The following is a 23,374-nucleotide window of genomic DNA, read 5'->3' on the forward strand; positions in this document are numbered from 1 at the left end:
AAACACAATTGAGGTAAAGATACAATGTATTAAATTATTACTGTTATTGTATTTAAACTGTCTCAAGGTTTTCAACTATCATTTTATTAGGTAGCCCATTCCCAAATTAGCTTGAAACTATGTGTGTGCATGCGTGTATATATGTGTGTGTGTGTGTATGTGTCTGTGCATTCGTATAAATATATACACACATATATACATTCAGATTTACTCCCATCCCACCATGAAACAGAGGAGTAAATGAATCAATAACTTAACAAACTCCTGAAAGAATTCTGGAATCTAGTTAGTATCATAGCATCTAAGAATCAATGAGTTATTATTAATGTTGAACAATAAGGCAAAGTCTTCATGTGGGAGGAGGCAGTGTGTGTGGGGGGGGAGATGTGAAGAAATAAAAGCAGTTTTTCATTTTTACCTGAGCCTGATGCAGACGCGTAATCGTCATCATCGATAGGATAAACTCCCGATGCCTCTTCAATAGAGCTGTTGTCAAGGTACATGTCTTTATCAGAAGTCAGCTCTGCCCTCTAAAACAGAAATGAGTGGGATTTCAGAGGGTAAACTATTAAGAAGCTTGTTTTATTTATGATATCATTCAGTTTTCTCTAGTAATTTACCTCCCTTTGATCTCACTCCTCCCTCATCTCCATTCTTCGAGTCCTGTTTCTAGGAATGGTTTAATAACATCTTAAATAACCAATGAGAGACAGGGGATTTTAGGGGCTGAAGAGCCCACCTTGGAGCCAGTAAGACTAGAGCTTCAAGTCTCCCTTCTGACACATTGTGTGACCTTAGGCAAGTCTTTTACCCTCTCTCAATGCCCGCCCTAGCCAGTTCTCTGTGACTAAACTGCAGAGAAAGTGCTGCCTTGCACTGACAGAACAGACATTCCTCATCCAGAAATTCCCCGTGGCAATGAGATCACAGCTGCAGTCCCCATTCCTACATACACAGTACAAGCCCAAACTTCCTGAAGAAGCGCACTGGGGGGCAGGTTGGGGACTCCACTGCCTGCAATTTCATTCAGCATGATTAAACAAATATTTATTAAATACACCGGGTGCCAAGCATTGTGCTAAGTGTAGGGTAAGATAAAGTGTAAATCATATGCCATCCCGATCATCCCACGTACTGTCTTGCTTTGTTTTTTGAGCTGGGGCATACATGAATCTGTTTCTGCTTCCTCAACATTAAAACAATTAGAAGGCAGCCTGGGTCTTACTTCTGTTGCCTTCACAAAGACTGTTACAAAGCTTAGAACAACATTCCCTCTGAATTCACTGAGGAGAAATGTTAATGTACTATTAGGCAAGAACCAGGAGTATACCAGTAAGTGTTTAACAAGGGAAAGCGGCATGATGTATACATGCTAGATACACTTTTAAGAGTTTAATATGCGTGAACATTTTCTCCATTACTTAAGTCTAGATCATCAACAAAACAATGAATTAAGCCTTGATTTGTAGCATTTGATGATTTTTGTGGTATGAATGCCCATAATGAAAATTTAACAACTGGCTTGAACAAGCTGGATCCAGCAAAACCTGACCATGAGACCATCCAGTAAAACAAGAAAGAAAGTGGTTGTCAGCCAACAAATGAACAGCAACTACAGCCACTGTCACCATCATTTATATGGGAAGCCTAGTACTTTGGGGTCATGCATGATCGTATCTATGGCACCTGGCATGGTGAGTGATCTAAACAGTGTTGGATCACTTCACAATGAAAATATTCCTCTAAAGACTATGGCCCCTGGTCTCTCTAACCCTGAAACCAGTGATCAGTACACCAGGAAAAACATGAATAGATCCCTTTTAAAAAATGATTGATGTTTGGTAATAGCAAATAACGTGTTAATTGTTGAGAAAAGTAGCACTACAGAATGAAAAAGGGCCCTGAGAGCCCCTTTCACTCTCAGCTATAGCCTAATCTATGGTCAATCAGGAAATCCTGTTTGATGACTCAACAAGAGATTCTTCAGCTTCTGCTTAAGTTCTTTTTACCAAGGAAAATGAAGACCCAAGACTTAAAATTAAGAGTTGGAAGGTGGCAGAAAGTCTAATGTAGGGGGGTTTTAACCCAAGTCTGGGAACTTGGTTTTAAAAATATTTTGATAATTGTACTTTAATATAATTGGCTTTCTTTTGTAATCCTATATATTTTATTTTAGCTTGTGGGTCAACTAGCATTTACCAGCATAATTATTTTACTGACTCACAGCTAACTCAATAAGTGGGTTTCATTCTAAAAATTCAAACTTTTGATCCAGCCAGAGTCAGAATAAAAACCCACATGAAATTAGTGTAGTGGATGTCTATTAAAAATGACTGTAATAAGTTGATATTTGATTAGCCCTATAATTAAAACATGGTCAACATCGAAACAATTCTTATGGTCTGATGAGGGTAGAGTTTATCTGTAAAATTAGAGGCTTAATCTAGACAACTTCTAATATGCCTCCCTTTTCTAAATTTATGATCCAATCACTACAATACCATTAAAAATAAAATTTAATGCTTATACTCAATAGACTTTAAAAAAATTCTTTCCCCACCATATTGTTTTTCATTAGATTTTTCTCTTGAAACAGAATTTTCGCTTCTAAGAGTCACTAGCTGGAAACCATCCTAGGCAGACAGGCAAGTCCCACCCTTGAAAACAGTACGACTTTTATTCTATCAAGTTACAACTCCTGCTAGGAAAGGCGAACACATTTTAAACTTGATCCTACATTCTCCTCTATTCCTCTATGCCAGTTCATAGAAAGGTATGTGAATCCGTCTTGCTCAATCTGCCCTATTGCCCAGACTCCAAGTATTGAAATCGTGGGCTCTGGTTTTCCCGTGGCCAGGCTCACAAGCTTTGAGTAACTGCACAAAGCCAAAAGTCTGAAGGCACTTTTCTCCCAGCCTAGTCGGATCTCAATTTGGCAGTCTTTGGATAAGATCCATTCTTCGCTTTTCTCTTTTCCAAAGTTTTCACAATCTTCAATGTGAATTTCCACAGACCCTGGGATATAATCTATGCCCCAGTCATGCAAACAATTTTAAAAAGCTCTCTGCTCCACAGAAGCAATCAATCAAGAACTTATTAAGCACCTACTATGGAACAGGCTCTGTGGGAGGTGCTGGAGCCATGAAGTAACTCCTATCCTTACAGAGCTTAAAATCTAGCTGGGGAAGACAATAATATTCATATACATATCTATATAAAATAGATAGAAGGTAATTTGAGGAGGGAAAGTATGCAAAAAGAGCTGATCACCCTTTATCAAACATGCCACATTCATTCCCACAATCTTACCTTTGCATACAGTACATACATCTCAAAATTATTCCCTTTTTTTCTACCTTTCCAAATCCTACCAGTCCTTCCAGGCCCACCTTAATCTAGCTTTTAGCACAATTCCTGACACATAACACATATTTAAATACATGTTTACTGATTGATACTGACTGAATCTACATCTGTGATAAAGTCTTCTCTGATAACTCTTTCATGGACCACTAACATCCATAATTTTAATTTGAGTCAAACCAATTCAAAGAGCATTTATTAAGCCCTTACTGGGTATAGCACATCATGCTGGGCACTGTGGGAAATAAGCAATTTAAACAAGATTTGCTTCTTTCCCTCATGAAACTCAAAGGCGGTACTTATTAGAAGCACTTAGAATTTAGGGGTGGCACCAATATTCTATTATCGGTTTAGAATTTAATTATATAGCTTCTCATTTTGGTTGATAAGTTGTATAGCTCTTACTGCATTTTCATTCAATCATAAATGGAGAGCTGGACAGAAACCGAGAGGCCATCTACTTTATTAGATAAAGAAAACTGAGTCCCCAAGAAGTAAAGTAAATTATCCAAAGTCACAAAAACAGTCATATACTGGGCTGGGATTCAAACCCACTTCCTCAGAACCACCAGACAGTCTATTTTACCAAGTATATTCACCTTCTCTCTCCAACTCCACTACAAACTCCTTGAGGGCAGAGACTGTCAAATTTACCCCTTTATCCCACCATACTTACTTAGTATTGTTTGGAGTACACAGCAGGTGTTCAAGAAATGCTTGCTGACTTACACACAAAGAATAAATTGGTCTTTGAGTGATAAGGTATAGGAAACGGGTCACAACAGCACCAAGTCACTACAAGTTATTATCAGACTCACAAATGGAAACTAGATCCATTTCAGGCACGGATGGTCCTTTGACCCCATGCTTTGTATAAATTTTTAAGTACTCAAGCTTCTTCTACACACAGGTTCCAGCACATGGATTTATTTTCAAAGCTAGAGAATTTAGAAGATCTTTTTCAAAAAGGGAAAGAAACCTCTCAGAATACTAGAAACTCTGTTTCCTTTTCTTCACAGTGAGTGATTTTAATTTCCCTCTGCCCACACCAAACTTCTGGTTTGATAGATCTAAGTACAGCTCTAAGATATTCAATCCTTACTTGTAAATTGAGTTTCCATTCATTAGATAACTCAGCTGTCTAGACCAACACATCATTCACACACTAACAGGCGGATGGAGAAAGAAAAAAGACGTTACAGATAATTCTGTGTTACTTTAGAGACTTTACAATTCAGCTGTACCAGGTAGTCAGTCTCACACCACCATTGAATGCCCCAAGATAAATGACTCTTGCAAGATTACGCCAGGCTAACACCACTCTAGAACTCTAGGTTAAGAAAAAGGTGAACTTAAAAGACAGAGTCACAGGCTGGATGTACAGTTTCCTTGTTAATTGATTTAGCTCCCTAGATAAATGCTTTCTCTAACACACTCAATAGAGATTCCTTGAGAATTAGAGCCAGAAAGTGAAATAGAGAATGTCTAATATTGGGGTTCTTAACCCAAGTCTGGAAATTTGTTTTTGAAAATATTTTGATCATTGGATTTTAACATAATTTTTTGGTAATCCCATGTATTTTATTTTAGCTAGTCAGTCAGTTAGCATTTGCTATGCCTTACTATATGCCAGGTATTATACTAAGCACTATTTTATGCATTTAAAACATTATTTTGTGAAGGAGTCCATGGGTTTCATTAGGCTACCAAAGGGGTCCAACAATAGCTACTCTGAAAAAAAAAATTATCTATTTTGTTGTAAAAATAAAGCACACATAAATAAATAAATAAAATAAAACACATCTTTTCTGAGAAGAGAAAGTGGAAGAAAACGACCTAGAGCAAATGAAATTTCCTAAGAAACAAGGCTGTTCAGAATGGGACTACTTCTCATCGGCGATTTTTAAGTAAAAGCCTACTTGCAGGCATGTTTCACTGGGGATTCTTTTTCAGGTTCAAGTTGGAGTAGATGGCCCCTGATGTCCCTTCCTCTCTGAAGTTCTATCCATTCCCATAATTCAGCTGTGTCGTGCCCATGTAGACCAGGCTTTTGCAAACACGGCAGTTCAAGTTTCCCCACCGTGGCTGTTACCCCCCAAAAAACCTGCAACTGTTCTGAAACCAAATTCTTTTCTGCTTCTTCAAGTGTGACCTTTCAACACTGGTGGAACAGAATTGTAATGTCAAGGATGAGAGAACCCCAGTAACAGATTTGAGGATAGTGAAAACTGACTCTAATTACTCATCATCACAATAAGAAAGAAAAGCCAGATTTCTCGTGAATCAAGAGGTGAGGGGCGGGAGGTAGAGGGCAGAAGGCTTCTATAAGCCAAGCTTTAGCTGTAAAAATAAAATACCAATCTAGCATTAAATTTCTGCACCACTCTATAAGAAATTAAAAACCCTGACAGAGGCTTTTGTTTCCAGATGATAAAGGTACTTCTAACTCCTGACTTAAAAGGGCCTTACCTGCATAGCTGAATTTATCTTTATGATTAGTGTAAAGGGATGAAGTAACTGGTGGCATGTAACCTTAGCTTGTAGTTTCATTAAGTTAAACTGATATACCACAGGTTGATCTATTATGAAATAATAATTATCTCCAGACTCCTGCCACCAGGAGGGTGTGCCCATTCTTAAGTTTTTTCCAAATTCATATCCCATAGGACCTTACAGAGCTAATCCAAGTCCCTCTCTCACCAGATGAAGAAAAAAGTACCAGAGAAGTTAGGAGAGAAGATTAAGGTTTTGACTTTCTTCTGTACCTTGCAAAAAAACTAACTTTTGTTTAGTATCAATCTGCTGCTGAATATTAGTAGCAACTAATTAGTAGCAACTAAGGAAACGAACTGATGTGTTTGCAAAAGCCTGGTCTACATGGGCATGAGACAGCTGAATTATGGGAATGGATATAACTTCAGAGAGGAAGGGACATCAGGCGCCATCTAGTCTAACCTGGTTCATTACTAAGCAGTTAAGTTGTACTTATCCCTTAGCCAAATTTTAGCCAGAATCCAAGGAGGGAACATTAAAGTTTAATGACATATAAATTTCTATTTTTGGCTCTGTATACCGTCAAGGACATCCTTGAGCTACCTGTTGAGTTTCTCTTTAGATCAAAAACTAAGTCTAGTCTCACTTTACTCAGTTACTTTAACTTTTTTGCCCAAGAAGAAAGGAGGTAACCTAGTCTTAATTTCCTCATTAGTGAAACCAAGGAATTTGATAAGCTCATCTTTGAGTTCCTTTCCAGGTGTATGGTATTCCCTCCAAAGGAGCAGATTATAAACCCTCCTTGCCTTCTCTTGTCCAACGCTTTCGTCCATGTTCTTCTAAAAATCTTTCATAGGGATGCCTCCTTAGTGTGCCAGGAGCTTTACCGTGGGTTTAAAAAAAATTAATGGTACGTGGGTACCAGTACAACAGATGGAGTGTACATCTGTTGTCTCTTCCTTTAGCTACATGATTAACCTACCACCTGTTCTGATCATATATCTCTCGAATGATATCTTTTACACAACTTCTTCAGCACATTATCATTGATAAAATGCTACAGCCTATTTATGTCCACCATATATCTGTCAACATTGGCTTCCATGAACTCAGTTATTATTTCTCAGCAAATGACTTGATGATCTGTATATCTAGGTCTAATCTTTCTCCTGAGCTCCAGTATCTCATCATCAACTGCCTATTGGTCATTTTGAACTAGACATCCAACAGGCATCTCTGCTTCAAAACGTCCCAAATGGATCTCAGTATCTTTCCTCTCAAACTCACCTGTTTTCTGAATTTCCCAGTTACTGCTGAGAGTACCACTGTCCTTTCAGTTAAAAAAGGTTTGCCATCTTGGTGTCATTCTCTTTTTTGTGGGTAATTTAATAATTTTATTAATAAGTCTAGTATGTTATTAATAAAAGGATGGTCATTTGGCCATCTTTCTTAGAGCAAAGACCATCATGACAGGCTTAGGGATAATATGTTCTTTTGAAAAAGGAGTGACAATCAACTCTTGACTGGTCAACACAATGTGCAGTGGCCTATATTAAAATGAGGGACTGAGAGTGACATCCTGTCACCTTTGGAGTGTCATTCTCCTTAACCTGACATCTCCACATCAGCTGCCAAATTTTGTCATTTCAATCTCCCCAACATCTGGTCTCTCAACACAGTAGAGACTTATATTAATCCATGCCCTTATCACATCTTATTTAGGCTATCACTATGACTCCTAATTGTTCTCCTTTCCTTAATTCTCTCTCTAATCCAAACTAGCCTCCACACAGCTTCCAAAGGGATTTTGCTAGACTGTATTCTAGAGTACAGGTCTGACAATATTACCCCTACACCACCCCCAAATCAAAGAACTCTAATAGCCGTTTATAACAGGTAGCATCCAAACAGCTCTTCTGTTTGACATTTAAAGGTTTTTTTAATCTGGCCCCTTCCTACCTTTCCAGTCTTCTTACATATTACTTTCAGGGGACACAGTTTATGGTCCTACTTGAATGACTTGCTCTGCCTTTACACATGACGTTCTTTCTCATGCCTCGGGTCCCCTGCACTGGTTATTCTCAAATGCACTCCCCTCTTCACCCTGGACTCTTGTTGAAATCCTTACCTTCTTCTGACTATTACTTTTTCTGAATCCTTCAATTACTAAGGCCTCAATGATAAAACTACCTTGAATCTTTTATATATATATATGATTTGATATATATGTGTGTATATATATACACATATGTAATATATGTGTGCGTATATATATGTGTGGGTGTGTGGGTGTATGTCCTTGAGACAGGGGCTGTTTCATTTTTGCCTTTGCAGTCTTTGGATAAAAGATATTGATCAGAAGGGATTTAGGATGTTCTCTAATTCATCAATTCTCAGAGTATGATCCAGGGATCTCTGGGGGGGCCTGAAACCCTTTTAGGGTATCTACAAGATAAAAATAATGATACTTTTCCTAATAATCCTGTCATTTAAATTTCTAATATAAAAATAGCAATGGCCCTAACACAAATAAACAAAAGTTCTTGGGGGTAGGGGTCCTCAATAAGACTGAAATCAGAGGACAAGGGTTTGAATCCTTCCCCTTGAAGATTGCTGCCTGTGTGACCTTAGAAGTGTCATGGGTCACAGTTCCTTTATGTTTAAAATGAGGAGTTAGACTATATGGTACTCCCCACCCCTCCCCACCATTGGCCTTCCTGCTTTACATAATCCCTCGTTTTACAGACAAGAAAACTGAGTCCTAGGGAGGTTAAGCAACTTGCACAAGATGACATGGGTAGGAAGCATTAAAGGCAGGATTAGATCCTACGTACCCTGAGTTCAGAGGCAATGCTCTTTCCATTTGTACCATACCCTTTATGCCATCTGTATCCTATTTAGCAGAGTGCCTAGACCATAGTAGTCATAATGAATATGTTTAACATAATAAATGTTTGTTGATTGATTCCATTACCATTTGGGAGACCTATAATTTTGATTCTATGCAGAAACAAAATACAAAATTCCATCTATTTCCATATAGTCTTTAGGTTTAAATTCAGAATCATAAAATGTTAGAACTGGAAAAGATCTTCAAGATCGTCTAATCCCATTCCCTATTTTAGCATAGGAGTAAACTGAGGCCCAGAGATTTATATGACTTGCCCATTGACTTAGCCTATCTCCTAATATTCCTTTGTTAAGAAATGAGGTATTTAAGACTTAATTTAAGGGGGCAGCTAGGTGATGGATGGAGCACTGGAGTCAAGAAGACTTGAACTGGAATATAACTTCAGACATTTACTGGCTGTGTGACCCTGGACAAATCACTTGACTCTGTTTGTCTCAGTTTCCTCATCTTTAAAATAAAGGAGAAGGAAATAAACCACTCCCATATCTTTACTAAGAAAATCCTAAATGGGGTCACAAAGAATCAGACAACACTGAACAACAGCATACGTATATGGCAAAAAGAGTCAAGATCAGAAACGAATGGAATTGGAAGGGCCCCTGCCATCAGTCATGAAAAATCCATGAGACAATACTCCGGAGAATACCTTAGCAAGTTAGGATTTCTTTCACCTTTTCCTATAATATTTCTAGTCCAAACACAAAAAAACCCATGATATTTCCCCAATAAGTTATTTCAACATATAATATAAAGAGAAAGAGCTTAGCTTACTTAGTGTATAATCAAGCAAGCAAATTAAGAACATAAACCCAATGCCCTTAAAGAAGCAAAAATCAAGCTGTGAGAAAACTAAGTTAAATGGGTAATTAACTACACAGGATGGGGGAAAAGGACTTTTTCCACAAATAATCCCCAATCACATATAACTAAAGACAATAAAATTTTCCTAATGGAATCACAGGACCACAGAATTTCAGCGACAGAAAAGACACTGGAGACCATCTTGTCCAACTCATACCTAAAGAAGAATTCCCCTTCATAATACACCTGACAAGTTGTCATCCAGCCTCTGCCCAAAGACCTCCATGAGGAGGAATCCATTTCCTTCTGAAGCTGTCTATTCTATTTCCATATAGCTCTCACTGTTAGCAAATCTTTTCTTCCATCAGTCCTAAAAATGAGCCTCTTTAGACCTTTGTTGCTCTCTATGATTCTTGCTGTGGCTAAGCAGAACAATCTTAATGCTTCCTCCAAATGACAGCTCTTCAAATTCTTGAAGTCAACTACTATGTCTTCTGTTCCCACAAGTCAGTCGCTTAGAAAGTGCCAACTATGTGCCAGGCACTAAAGCTAAAGCCTAGGGATACCGAGAAAGGCTAATAATCCCTGTCCTCAAGGAATGTGCATTTTTGCTAACCTAGGCAGTCAATCAATAAATCAATCAGCATTTATTAAGCACCTCCTGGGGCTACAAAGGCAAAAAGAGAAATAATTCTTGCTATTATCCTAACCTTGTATGAAGAAGCCAAGAAGAAAAAAAAAAGGTAGCCCAGAATCCTCATTTCTTTCCCTAAAACAAAGCCCCATTTCCTTCACAAATTATCATGGTGTGAGCTTCTATAACCAACTTGTTTTCACTGGATCACAAGATGCTTTACAGAACATCAATTATGGTTCAGAAAAAATATTTTTTCAAGTTATTCAACAGAAACTATAATTACTAATGGATCAACATCTTTTTTATGCTACATTTTACATATTTTCAGTAACCCAAAAGCATTTTTTAAAAACTCTACGGTTAGACAGTCTTTTTAACTGTGAAGTGTCTCCTTGTTACACATAAAGAGCTTCTGATCGAGGCAATTAAATTCCCCAATAATCAATGAGCAAATCTTAAACAAAACCTTGTGAAGAGTCTGACTGGCCTTCCAGGGTTTGTGTGACTCACTGATTCTTACCAAACCATCTTTTTCACAGAAGGCTCTTCACTGGAAAGAGATAAACTACTTGTTTTTCTGACTTCAGTCCAATGTCAGTCTGCCTATTGATTCTAATATGAAGCAATACCACGTTTGCACCAGCAAGGTCTCTGTCAGGCTGCTCCATTTTTCTGTGATTCTCATTCAATCCAATTGTGTCATTCCAATGCATTGACCTATTGGGCAACTATATTGGACCAAAGTCCTCTGTTACTATCTCTCTGTAATGTGGAGTCTAAAAATAGCCAGCAGCCTTGATCACATCCTGTCAACATTTATATTCACATTCACTTACTGTTTATTTCACAGGAATATAATACTACAAAATCCTGTGATCTAAAATGTTATTAGGAGTCTAATTATCACAAGAGCCCTTCATGGAATAAAATGTTCTGCAACATATCCAGATCAGCCATTCCCATTCCCAATGCATGCTAATTTTGTAACTCAGAAGTTAACCTACAAAGTTTATGAAATTAACTAATCAAAAGCAATGTTTCTACATGGAAATTGGTTCCTGGCAGATGCTAAACTTAAAACACTCATCCTTTATGACAATGAAGAGAAGGCCAACCGAACTAATTCTTAGTTGGGTCTAGAATCTGAGAGAGAAGGAAAAGAAGTTCTACCTTGAGTTGAATTTGTTGGCAGCACCTATCAAGGCTCCAAAGTGGGGAGTCGATATGAAAAAATGTATATTAAAACAATGCCCAGGACTTTGAGTGGGATTGTTTTAGATATGTATGACACACAAAGGGAGAGTGTTCATTAATTATAGATGTGTGCAAAGTTATGCTCTCCTCCTTTTTTTGGTCTATCAAATGGAAGGAAACATGGAGTTTTTAAGTTATGTCATTATGAGTACATGCCACTCTCCCACCTACCAAAGGATATTACAGTATTTATTTTGCAGTAAAAAGAATCACAGTTTAGACAAGAGAAAGAGAGAAGAGAGGAGAAGAGAGAAGAAGAGAGAAGAGGAGAGAGTGCAAGAGCAGAGAGAGAGGAGATAGAAGAGAGCAAGAAGAGAAAGAGAGAGCTAGGAGGGGGTAATAGAAGAGAGCAAGGGGGAGAGAGGGAGAGAGAGAGAGAGAGAGAGAGAGAGAGAGAGAGAGAGAGAGAGAGAGATTTTGATACTAACCTGAGCCTCAGTTGGAATGTATTAATATATTCCCACTGATTCTCTCCCAATGGAATAACCACTGGTTTATAAGTATAGTTTCGGAAAATGAAGATATGGGTTTGTGACTCTAAGATGCCTTATTGGTTTTTTTCTTTGTTTTTCATTTGTTTTTGATTGAAAAGTGTTTTGTCATTATTATTATTGTTTGCTCTGGATCTTTGATTTTGTCAGCATAAGAACAAAAACAAGTTAAGGAGTTTCTTCTACTAATGTTCAGTCATTTCTGAGTCTTCATGGCCCTATTTGGGGTTTTCTTACCATAGGTGCTACAGTAGTTTGCCATTTTCTTCTCTAGTTCATTGCAAAAATGAGCAAACTGAGGCAAACAAGGTTAAGTGACTTGTCCAGGGTCACACAGTCAATTTGTAACACAGGTAGAACTTGCATCCAGATCTTCTGGACTTCAAGGCAAACTTTGTGACCAACTACAAGATGTTAACTCTCTTTCAAAGTCATTTTGTAACTCCCCTACCCCAACACACACACCATAATGAAAGGACCTCAAGTTTACAAAGAAAGTAGCTTCTAATCTCAGAGTCAACGTTTTGGCCAAAGGGTATTTCCAGTCAAGCATTACCTAAAAATTATATTTTTAGTCCATAAGATTTAGTTGTGAATATTTTCAGATGAAAATGACTACTATCATATTTACATCAACAATATATATTAGTGGATGGTGTTACACAAATGACAAGAGATTGGAAAATGAATGAGACAGTAGATTGTAAAGGATCAGACCTAAGCAGTTTCATGGCAGGTGGTACCTGGGAACTATTTTGCCATGTTTCATACATAGGAATGAAACTCACAATTTAGCATGTAGGCAAAGGTCTGACTAAGTTAAACTCTACTTGAATATCAGTCAATGCATGGGTCACTCTAGAGATGGTCCAATGAGAGGAATGTTATATCGAGCACTAGTAAAGCTGATAGAAAGGCTTCTTGTCTATTTTAAAACATACCAACTATGCAGAGGGCTCAAATCCTCTTAATCACAGTTCATGAGAGCTAGGGATCAGCTTCCAAGTATCAACTCTACGGATAAAGCCTCTGAGAGAGTAGGATTTTCCACTCTGGTGATACAATCCCTGGTCTCTCAATCTCCCAGGAGCAGTTGCTATTAAGACTGAGCTTATCACTTCAAAAATGGCCTTTTTTGAAGGTATAGGTCAAGAGGAAAACTTATAAGTTTTACTATCTGTTATGCCTCCTGCAGCAGCATTCCTTCTTCCAATCCTTAATGGCAGTGCTCTCCCTTCTTTTAAGATTTCAGATCTTGGTTACTGACTCTCCTGGATCACTTTTTCAGGAAGAGCCTCAGCCAGCAGATGGGGAAACTGAGACCCATTAAATGACTTGCCCAAAGTCACACAGATAGTGGCCAAGATTCACACTCAGATCTCCTAACTCCAAATCCAGTTTTCTCTCCGCTATGCCAACTCTTAATCATGTTTTCAATGTAGAAAAAGAAATTAATGATGCCCCACTACCTATCAAAAGCCAAACTTCTTAGTCTAGTATTCAAGGTCTATCTCAGATTAATGCCAATCTAACTTTCTTAGTCATATTTCCCACTACTCTGAAAATGCCCTGGGCTTCTCTATCTTTGTGGTTTTGTTCAAATAATTCCCTTTTCCTGGAAAAGACAGTTCCTATCTATCTTTCAAAACAGTTCACAGGTCACCTCTTCCAAGAAAATGCACCATGGTGTAGCAGATAGAACATTGGACTTGGAATCAGAAAGACCTGGGTATGAAACCCACATCAGTTCCTCACTAACATTAAGAGTTTGGGGAAAGTCCTTCAACCTGAGTCTAAGAGGTAGAGGTGAAAGTACACAGAGCATTCAAGGTACAGGAAACAACTAATACAAAGGAACAAAAATGGAAGACGGTCAGATCTGTCAGAATTTTGAAGAACTCCAAGGAAGACAGCATAGCTAGATCACAAAATCTGTGTGGGGAGCTGGAAGTAGAGAAAAATGTGAGAAGGCTGGAAATGCAGGAAGGTGGGGCTTTAAGTACCAGCAGACCAAATGAGATAATGCAAATAAAGCACTTTGTAAAACTAAAAAGCATACTACCTATAGAGAGCTGAAAGGCAGCTTAAGGGGCTGAATCCAATCCCCTCATTTGGCAGATGAGGAAACTGAGGCTTAGAGGCCAAGTGACTTACTCTGGGAAAACATGAATAAAACCCAGATCTTCCTAGCTCCAGGTCTATCCACTGGACCCACTAGCTAGCTCTCATTTGCCCCCAGTCAGAAATAAGTGGCACAGTGGATAGAGCGCCAGACTTGGAGTCAGGAAGACTCATCTTCCTGAGGTCAAATCTGACCACAGACACTTACTAGCTCTGTGAGTCTGGGCAAGTCACTTAATTGTATTTGCCTCAGTTTCCTCATCTGTAAAATGAGCTGGAGAAGGAAATGGCAAACTACTCCAGTATCTTTGTGAAAAAAACCCCCAACAGGACCACAAAGAGTAGGACATGACTGAATAACAACAAGAAGAACCAATGCCCTCTTTAGCTTTCTTATTATACTTTTAGGTTACACTTCGTATTACAGTTATTTGAAAATGCTCTACTTGCTAGACCATGAGATTATGGGCCATGCCATATTCTTTTTCATCTACCCCCCACTGCACCTGATGGAATAAAGTTCATTATGTTGACAAGCTGTTCAACAAATATTTGATGATTCCAATCGATAAATGATATGATCTATAATGCATCTACATATGTGTGTGTGTGTGTCTATAATGCCACAATTTCATTTAAAGACCAAAGTGTTCTCAGGACCCATCATAAAAATGAAAAAAAAAAGCTCTTGCTTAAGTCACATCAATTGTGAACAAAGAGAGGTTTGTCATGGATCATCCCATTTGGCATTTTATTTCTTGTTGACAATGCAATATTTTTCGCCCACTGATTAAGAAAAGAACACAGAACTGTGAGGGTAACCTCATAAGAAGGATATAAAGTGCTTCCTACTCAGCCAAATGCTTCAGAATAATTTTTGGTTAGAGACAGATAAGAGTAGGGCTCGGGAGAATCTAATTCCACTTTATCCCTTCATCTTGGGCCATCAGGACAAGAAGTCTAGAAAAATGGATACTTAATTGCAACATTCTGGTTTCTAAAATTCCCCAGCTCTAATTACCCATCTCATTAGCTATTTTGTGCCCCTCAGTTATTTAAAGCAAGAAGGCAACTTCCTGTGACAACGTGAAGGATGGTCAGAGCCAGAGATTGCCTGCCTCAAAGTTAACGAGCTCCTTTTTGGTCACTTTCCCTGCTACTATCTGTGCCCAGAACACTGCGACTCTGAAACACTCCCTCACTGCCATGGACTCACCACTTCTTCTATTAACATTAGAATTTTGTGTTGATTGCTGGTTTTCTATACCAGTTCTACTACACTTATCTCTCTGAGTAGAGCAAAACATTGTCTTGTAATAGTAACTGCATGTTCTGCCCTTTGGAGCCAGCCTCTGAATTTGCTGATTACAGAAAAGGTTTTCAGTTAATGACACATTGAAGATCTGATTTAGGAGGGCTTAAAACATGATGAATGAAGATGGCATCTGCTCCCTTTCCCTACAGGAATGGGCTGGTGAGCATTACCCAAGCCAGAACAATAACTTAAGTGACGTGTAGGACCTTTGTGTGGCACACAGTAGGTGCTTAACAAACGTATACTGACTGACCTGTGATTTCAGTGATAAGGGGCCTCAGATGAGAAAACTACCTAGCTATGCAGGTCATACCTTCTCTGCAACTTACAGTTTTATAAAATCACCCAAAGTCAACTTTGTCAAGGTCACATAGCTAATATGGAGGCACATGAGCCCCATCCTGCCTGGCTCTGAAGCTAGCTTATTATCCACTAGGCCAGGCTGTCTCTCCAACCTAGTCCATAAGACTACTGATAATGACTGATGGACAAGTGATTTTTTTCCCCTTACAGTCATTCCCTTCATTGCTCCAAACCCTTTGTGACTTTTTCTTGAGGTCTTGGTATAAATCCTTAACAAAGAATCCACCCAGTGGGCTGACGGCCTTTTCTTTGGTTCTTTTAAAATATCTAAAGAGTATCAACAGAAATAATTTCTACATTTAAGTTAAAAGTAAATTTATGAACTAAGGTCTTTTAAAAGATGATGCTAAGTCACCATGGTATCTGAAGTATATGCCAAAAGGATTATTCACATTCCATATATCTACTGGAGAAGAAAGTAGAAAACCCCAGACCCTGCCCAAAACCAATAGCCCCAAGCCCTGTGTTTCTCTTTGGTGTGGCTTGATGAAAGGTGTGTGTGTGTGTGTGTGTGTGTGTGTGTGTGTGTGTGTGTGTGTGTGTGTGTGTGTGTGTGTGTGTGTGTGTGTGTGTGTGTGTGTGTGTGTGTGTGTGTGTGTGTGTGTGTGTGTGTAAGCATGAAAAGTAAAGAAAAATAATTTAAATCAAACTAATTTCCTAATAGGGAAGCTAACAACCACTGAAATACATTATGAAATCCAACCTAGACTTATACAAGCATGCATTCACTCATTTACATAAGCATAAAACCACACTAAAATGATAACGACTCAAAAGACATGTACGTATGTCAGGAGGTAAAATCAAATATTGGACAAATTTAGCCGATTTAGCAGAAAGGCACAGGACGTCAGCACCAGAACACAATCTCTAAGCAAACTCATTTACTGAAATCTTACCTGCTGAGAAGATGTAATACATAATGATGAGAACTTTATCTAATGGAAACCAGCATTTTTTCTTCAATTCAGTTCAGTGAACAATGATTATGTGATTACAATGGGGTAAAGAATCATTCTGACACTAAAAATGAAGATAGGATGTGGAGCCCTGCCTTTAGGAAGCTTACAGTATGAAGGGGAGGAGGAAATAGAGGGTGACAGCAAAGGAGAATGTGATGAGGACAAGGGAGAGGTCCCTTAGAAAGCGCTATCAGAAATCAGAGTTAGGAGGAAGGTGTTATTATTTTGGTTGAGAGAGTTAAGACTTCATAGAGGTAGTGGTGCCTGCATGGGACTTTGAAGGAAGGGATGGAGGCGAGTGAGAAGTGGAAGAAGAGTCCCTTCCAGAAATGAAAGGGGTAAATGAGTAAAAGGAAGGGGATAGCACAGAGTTAGATTTCGATGGGGAAGAGAGAATATTCCAGTTGAGTAGAAGACTGAATTTCTCAAGAGTCATATGAACCAAATCTGAAAAACTTAGGTTGAAGGCATATGGTAGAGGGTTGCAAATGTCTGAGCTGGAAATTTATACTTTTATTCATTATGCATTGGGGAGTAAGTGAAGATTTTTATGTATAGGATGTTATGAAAGATTACTTGATCAGAGGTATAAAGGATAGATTTTGGAAGGAGTGGTCTATTAAAATTTTTTTCTTGTTAAATTTTTACTAGGACCCTATTTTTTTGGAGACAATTGTGAATACATCTTGCTACAAGTATGTATTATTTCATTTTAATGACATGGGGAGCAGGGAAAAGTCAGAGTAAAGGAGATACTCAAGTGTCTGGGAAAACAACGCAAGTAAGGCAGAATGGTAAAAGTTGTAGACCTACTTTTTAAAAGCTATTTAAAGTACTCCATTGCATAAACACCATTTTCTACAACTTTCTGCATGAGAAAATAATTAAGTTTCAATTGTATATACATGGGCTGACATGCACACACACACATAATATAATCAATTTCTTTTATAACCCTATTTATTTTATGCATTTAATAACATTCTAAGAAAAAGTCCTTAGGTTTCACCAGATTGTCACACACACATGCGCGCACACACACACACACACACTCTCAACCTCATCAGTTGTTGCTATTTTTGCTCTTAACTGAAGTTGCCTTATGTTAATTTGCTAGAGACAACTAAAATATCTCAGATGGAAAACATATATGATCATGATTGCGCTTGGTTTGGGGGATATTTGGAGCATTAAGAAATTAAATTCTTGAAGAAAAAATATTCAAAGAAAACACTCAAGAAAATTTGATAAGTGAATTCAATTAAAAGAGATTTTTGTAGTTTACCATAGCCTTGGTAGCCCTGGACACCTAAAGATAGCAGTGCCATATATTCTATGGACGTTCAATAAATCTTAGTAATAGTAACTGTCCTTTTATTCAATGCTGGCACTGCCAAACTCTTTTAATTCGTCCCTATCTTCTCCAAATTCTTTACAAATGTCCGCTGCTTCTATGGATAGCAGCCAGGCAATGGTCAAGTCCATTTAAAAAACATCCCTCAGTCCTCATACTTTAAGATTCACCTTTTATGTTTCACTTACTCTCCTAACTGGTTATACAATCAGTTGGAGAGCAGGAATCACTGAAACTGAAACTGCTAATGGGAACCCTTATAATCACCTGGATATATATAATGTTATGGGATTTAGATTCCGGTATGACAAGTAAGTCATAGAAATTTACTTCTCTCCCACACCTCACTCTGGTATTCACCATTGTGTATAGCACTTAGGATGTTTAGGGGCTTTATTTTGTGTTCCTGGTTTTCTTTGGGGTGGAAGGTGAAGGTGGGGCTGAGGGAAGAGGAGGATGCCACTCCAAGCTACTATTTGATTTTTCATTTAAACTTGAGTGGAAGGTGAATCTTCCCTTCACCACTACCACTGCAGATGTAATTCAGTTTATTTTACCTCTTGTCTAGATTTCTGTAGCAGACTTCTAACTGGACTAGCTGCCTCCAGATTCCTTCCTCTCCAACCCCTCCTTCACACTGCTGCCCAAATAATACTCCTAGTATACCACTCCAATGAGATTTACTCAAAACCTTTCAATGATTCTCCATTCATTGCCTGCTTAATAAAATGGGTTAGGGACTGGACTTTTTATTTCATTGGTACAGGGAACTGTAGGGTAAGGAACCTCCCTCTACCAGCTCTACCAGTGCAGGTCAGCATCTCTGAAACATACAGTATCTGGCATTCAAAATGCTACAATTTAGCTCTAACCCAAGGGCTAGTCTGTGTGTGTGTGTGTGTGTGTGTGTGTGTGTGTATGTGTATGTGTGTATGTGTGTGTCTGACAATCTGGTGAAGCCCAAGGACCTTTTTTTAGAATGTTATTAAATGCATAAAATAAGTAGGGTTATAAAGGAAATTGATTATATTAAAATATACTTATCAAAAAAAAAATTTAAGACAAGTTCAAAGATCTCAGGTTAAGAACTCCTACCTAATAAAACTTCACAGACTAAGTTCAGACTACCTTCATATACTCCAAATTGCAGCTACAATTCTAACCCCTTCTTTCCCGTTGCCCTATCACATCTGCAAGCTTTGTTTATTTCTTCTATCATGCCTGGGACGGACTCTCCTGGCCTCCATGCCCACATGCTAACTGCTTTTTGCCAAAGCCTAACTCAGGTACCACCTCGTTTGAGGCACTGATACCATGCCCGTTCCCAAGTGACCTCTCCCTCTTCGGATTTCACAATGCACTTTTCTTGTTGCTTTCTTGATAGTCAAAACATCCTCATCCTTACCCGCAGTCTCTGTATTTGTTAATTGTGTAGATATCTTTTCTCCAGTCATAGGATTATAAGTCTTGAAGTGAGGGATCTGTGTGATGATGTATCTTTATGTGATGATGTATCTTTATATCCTCTGTACTGAGGACATACACAGTGCACACTTACCAAATATTTGCTAAATTGAATCTGTTGGCATCCAGTGACTTCTGGACAAACAACTGTTGTGATGGAAAAAAAAACACCTTGTTTGGGGTTTTCTGCTTGCAAAATACCAAATGAAGATATGACCACTCCTTCTAGCCCCAGGAACTATTTTATGCGGTAAAGGGAACAATGGAAGGTCATTTTCTTTTATTCTCTACTTTCCATTGGGCATACCTGCCTTTGGTTAATTCTCTGGAACAAAGAAGTACTTCCGATTGCCTCTTCTCCCTGCTCATCTTAACCTACCCCATAGAAGACAAAACTACTTACTCTTGTCCCTCCAGTTCTGGAGGCTGGAGGTTGTAGCTGAAAGGCTGAAGCTGTCTGGGTAACCTCTTTGGCATGCATGCCAATAACTCCTCCCCTAATAGTCCTCCCTCTGCCTCACTGCCCTGGCCCGCTGGTGATTACGACAATCCCCTCAAATGGTCAAATTGCAGGGCAGCCCCCATGGAAACCCATTGGGAACTGTTCAAGCTCGTACCAAAGAATGATGTTTTTAATACAGATTGTTCTTTTTAAAATCCTTACAAAAGCACTTGTAATCAATCCTAAGGTTGGGGAAGGGGAGGAGGTGGAAATCTCCGTAAAAAAAAAAACCTGCCATTTGAGAAGCCCTGATACTGATTCTCTTCTCTTTCATGGTTTTTAAGAAAACAGTCCCCATGGTAACAACACATAATCAATTTCCCTGTATTGTAACACTAAACAAAATCTAAATTAAAATATATATTTGTAAATTAAATGAAACCATAGCAAATATAAGAGAACTATTCGTTATGCAATCTTGCAGACAAAGGAGAACTTTTTTTAAAAAAAAGGAAAGGCCGTTAAACAAATTTGGTAATTATTAAACACAAATTAAACCTCAGAAACTGTTGTAAAAGTTGTTTAACAGGTGCCACAGGCTTGATGAGTGAGGGGAAATCCATCTTCATTTGAGATCTGGCACTCCTAATTTGCAAGATAATGTACTATTTTTTTCTGTTCCTATTCTCAGAGAAAACTATCAATTCTATGTCGATGCCTATAGGCAGTCATGATTCTAACTAAAGTGCTGACATCTTGCCTGAACTTTCAGATTCCAGAATATTTTAAGTCTTTTCAAAGGAATATTCCAACTTTTCCATCTTTAGTCCCTATAAACTAAGGACTGACATTTAGAATTATGACCCAAAGATCCAACATCAAATCTGTTCTCTCATCAGCATTTAAGGTTAGAGTTAAAAGATTTAAAAGAACTCTGACTTTTGCATTTTAAAATATACCCTCACCCTCATCAACAGCCAATTATAAGATCAGCATTAGGAGGAATCAAATTTGCATATATTATCTATATTTCTTTTGAGGAAAAAATCAAAGATATAGATTAAAATCGACAGCAACCTAAAATACAATGAATACCTTGAATACTGTATTGGGTGGACTAGACATTTGGTATCTGCCACATAAAAGAAATGAGACCTAATAAAATCCATCCAGAGTTCTGGCAGCATTGCAAAGGACTATAAAAACTTAATGGCATTTGCTTTTCTTTCAAACAAGAAGAAAATTGAATTTCAAGGGGGTATAGTCACAACTTCAACTGTAAATATCTGACATTCATTCATGTCTCACATTCCCAGCGTTCATCTACCAAAGCAGGAATTTGTTGATGGGAAGTGCAATTTACAAATTCATCAGTTACTCTTCAGCCTTAGCCCTTTTAAAAGATCTTCTGCCCCACCCACACAGAACCCCAATCAGTAAACAGCTTTTCTTTTTACCAAAGGAATGAGCAAGTCTCCTGCATACTGGACAACTAGTCAACTCGAACTGGTGAAGGGAATGAAACTTCTTAAAAAACAAACCTCCTGGAACTGTTACAGATTGAGGATTTCTAAGGGTTATTGACTTGGACAGTCTCAGTAAGTCATTTTAAGCCAATGTGGCAAGCAAGGGTCTTTCTATGTTGGCCCTCATCTATTTCATTGTAAAAGTCTCTGTGGCACAATATAGCTAAATCCAGAGAATGCTAGGTCAACTCATTTTGAGGGTCTAACCATTTTTAATCCTGTTCTTATAGGTATGCATATGTATAAAGAGTCCTTTGTATATATGTATATATGTTTGTGTATACACACACACACACACACACTCTTAATGTTTTACAGATCACAGACAGTCTGTTGTTAGGAGTTTGGCTAAACATCAAAGCTATCTATCTCTTAAAGAGGTCATGGTGCCAAATGTTCTCTTTCAACAAAAAATACACATGAAAAGTAGAATTCATATCTCTAACAACATATTGCCTTCTCCATCATAACATCCTCTCATCACTTTTTATCCCATCTGGGCTCTCCCAGCTGTAATAAATATGGATTCTATGATCATCCTATCAACCCATGAAAGACTTGTACTCTCCAGAACACAGTACCAAATGACATTAAGTACCATTAACTACAAGGGAGAAGTTTCTGGTGATTACAAATTATCTTTAAAAAAGATGTCTCGGTGATTTATTTTGAACCTGGCTATACACACCTCTACAGCTCATAACAAGATAAACTTTGGACAAACTAGCATACGGGAGTTCCTCAAGGCTTATGGTCACCTGGCAACCTCATCATCACCCCATCACTGTTCAAACTCAATTACATAAAAAATAAATAATAATGGAGTATGACCATGCTACGAAAAATAATGAATATTAATTATTTGGAGAAGTGTGAGAAGATATAGGCACTGATTCAGACTCAAGCCATCAGAACCAGGAAGACAAGGCAGAATTGAGAAAGCACACCTTCCCCACCTTTCCCCCTCTCATTGCAAAAGTGTAATTAGTGCATAAAACTATCAAATACAATGTATTGGTTAATTTGAGTGAAGAATTCTCCCCACCACTACCCCTACATTACCCCCCCCTTTAAATCTTTATTACAAGAGATGGTTCATGGGGGAGAGATTTGGGATGGATATATTAAACCCCAAGATGATAGATTTAGAGCTGGAAGAGACTTTAGAGATCATCTAGTCCATTTCATTTAGACTGTAACCTTTTCATTTCATTTGCACCTAAATGAAAGGATTGGACTCGATGATCTCTAAGGTCCCTTCCAGCTCTAAATGACTCAGAGAGGTTAAGTGACACCCAGGGTCACACTGCTAATAAGTGACTAAAGTAGGATCTAAACGCAGGTCTTGACTCCAAGTCTAGCACTTCATCCACTAAGAAGCTACACTTTAAAAGTGAAAAGCTCAATAACAATACAATTTAATTTTTTCCAAAAATAAAGTCACAGGATTGTAATAGTCACAGGATTATAGCACCGTAGGGCCCACACAATTCAACATGCACCTGAAGAGTGACTCTGGTCTACAACAATGTCAGTGAGTGGTCCTCTAGCTAAGGTTGAAGGATGTTACCTACCTCAACAGAGGTGATGGGCTTAATATGCTAAATAAGACACATATTTTCAGATATGGCAAACAGGCAAATGTATTTTGCTTGATGATACATAGTTGTTATAAAGGTTTGCTTTTGTTTTTGTTGGGGGGAGGGGTGTGTGTGTTTGTCCTTCGTTGCCGAAGAAGACCATGCCATCGGTGAAATAATGACATGACTTGCATTTGACTTTGTTTTGAATGAGGGAGGGCTGTGCAGGTCACCAGCCTCACTTCTTCTCCAGAGCCATCTGAATCCAGTGACAGATGACCCAGGATGAGGCAATTA

General features: G+C 38.3%; 1 protein-coding gene across 1 annotated transcript in view; it reads right to left on the reverse strand.

Moving 5' to 3' along the window:
- The window catches only part of SDC2 (syndecan 2), a 134,067-nt gene that overhangs the window by 21,608 nt on the left and 89,085 nt on the right, over positions 1-23,374 (reverse strand). The window contains exon 2 of the mRNA XM_072603461.1: positions 419-530. Within this exon, the coding sequence (XP_072459562.1) occupies positions 419-530 (112 nt within the window). The remainder of the gene's footprint in view (positions 1-418; positions 531-23,374) is intronic.

Source organism: Notamacropus eugenii, chromosome 4 (genome assembly GCF_028372415.1).
Source record: "Notamacropus eugenii isolate mMacEug1 chromosome 4, mMacEug1.pri_v2, whole genome shotgun sequence".
NCBI lineage: Eukaryota > Metazoa > Chordata > Mammalia > Diprotodontia > Macropodidae > Notamacropus > Notamacropus eugenii.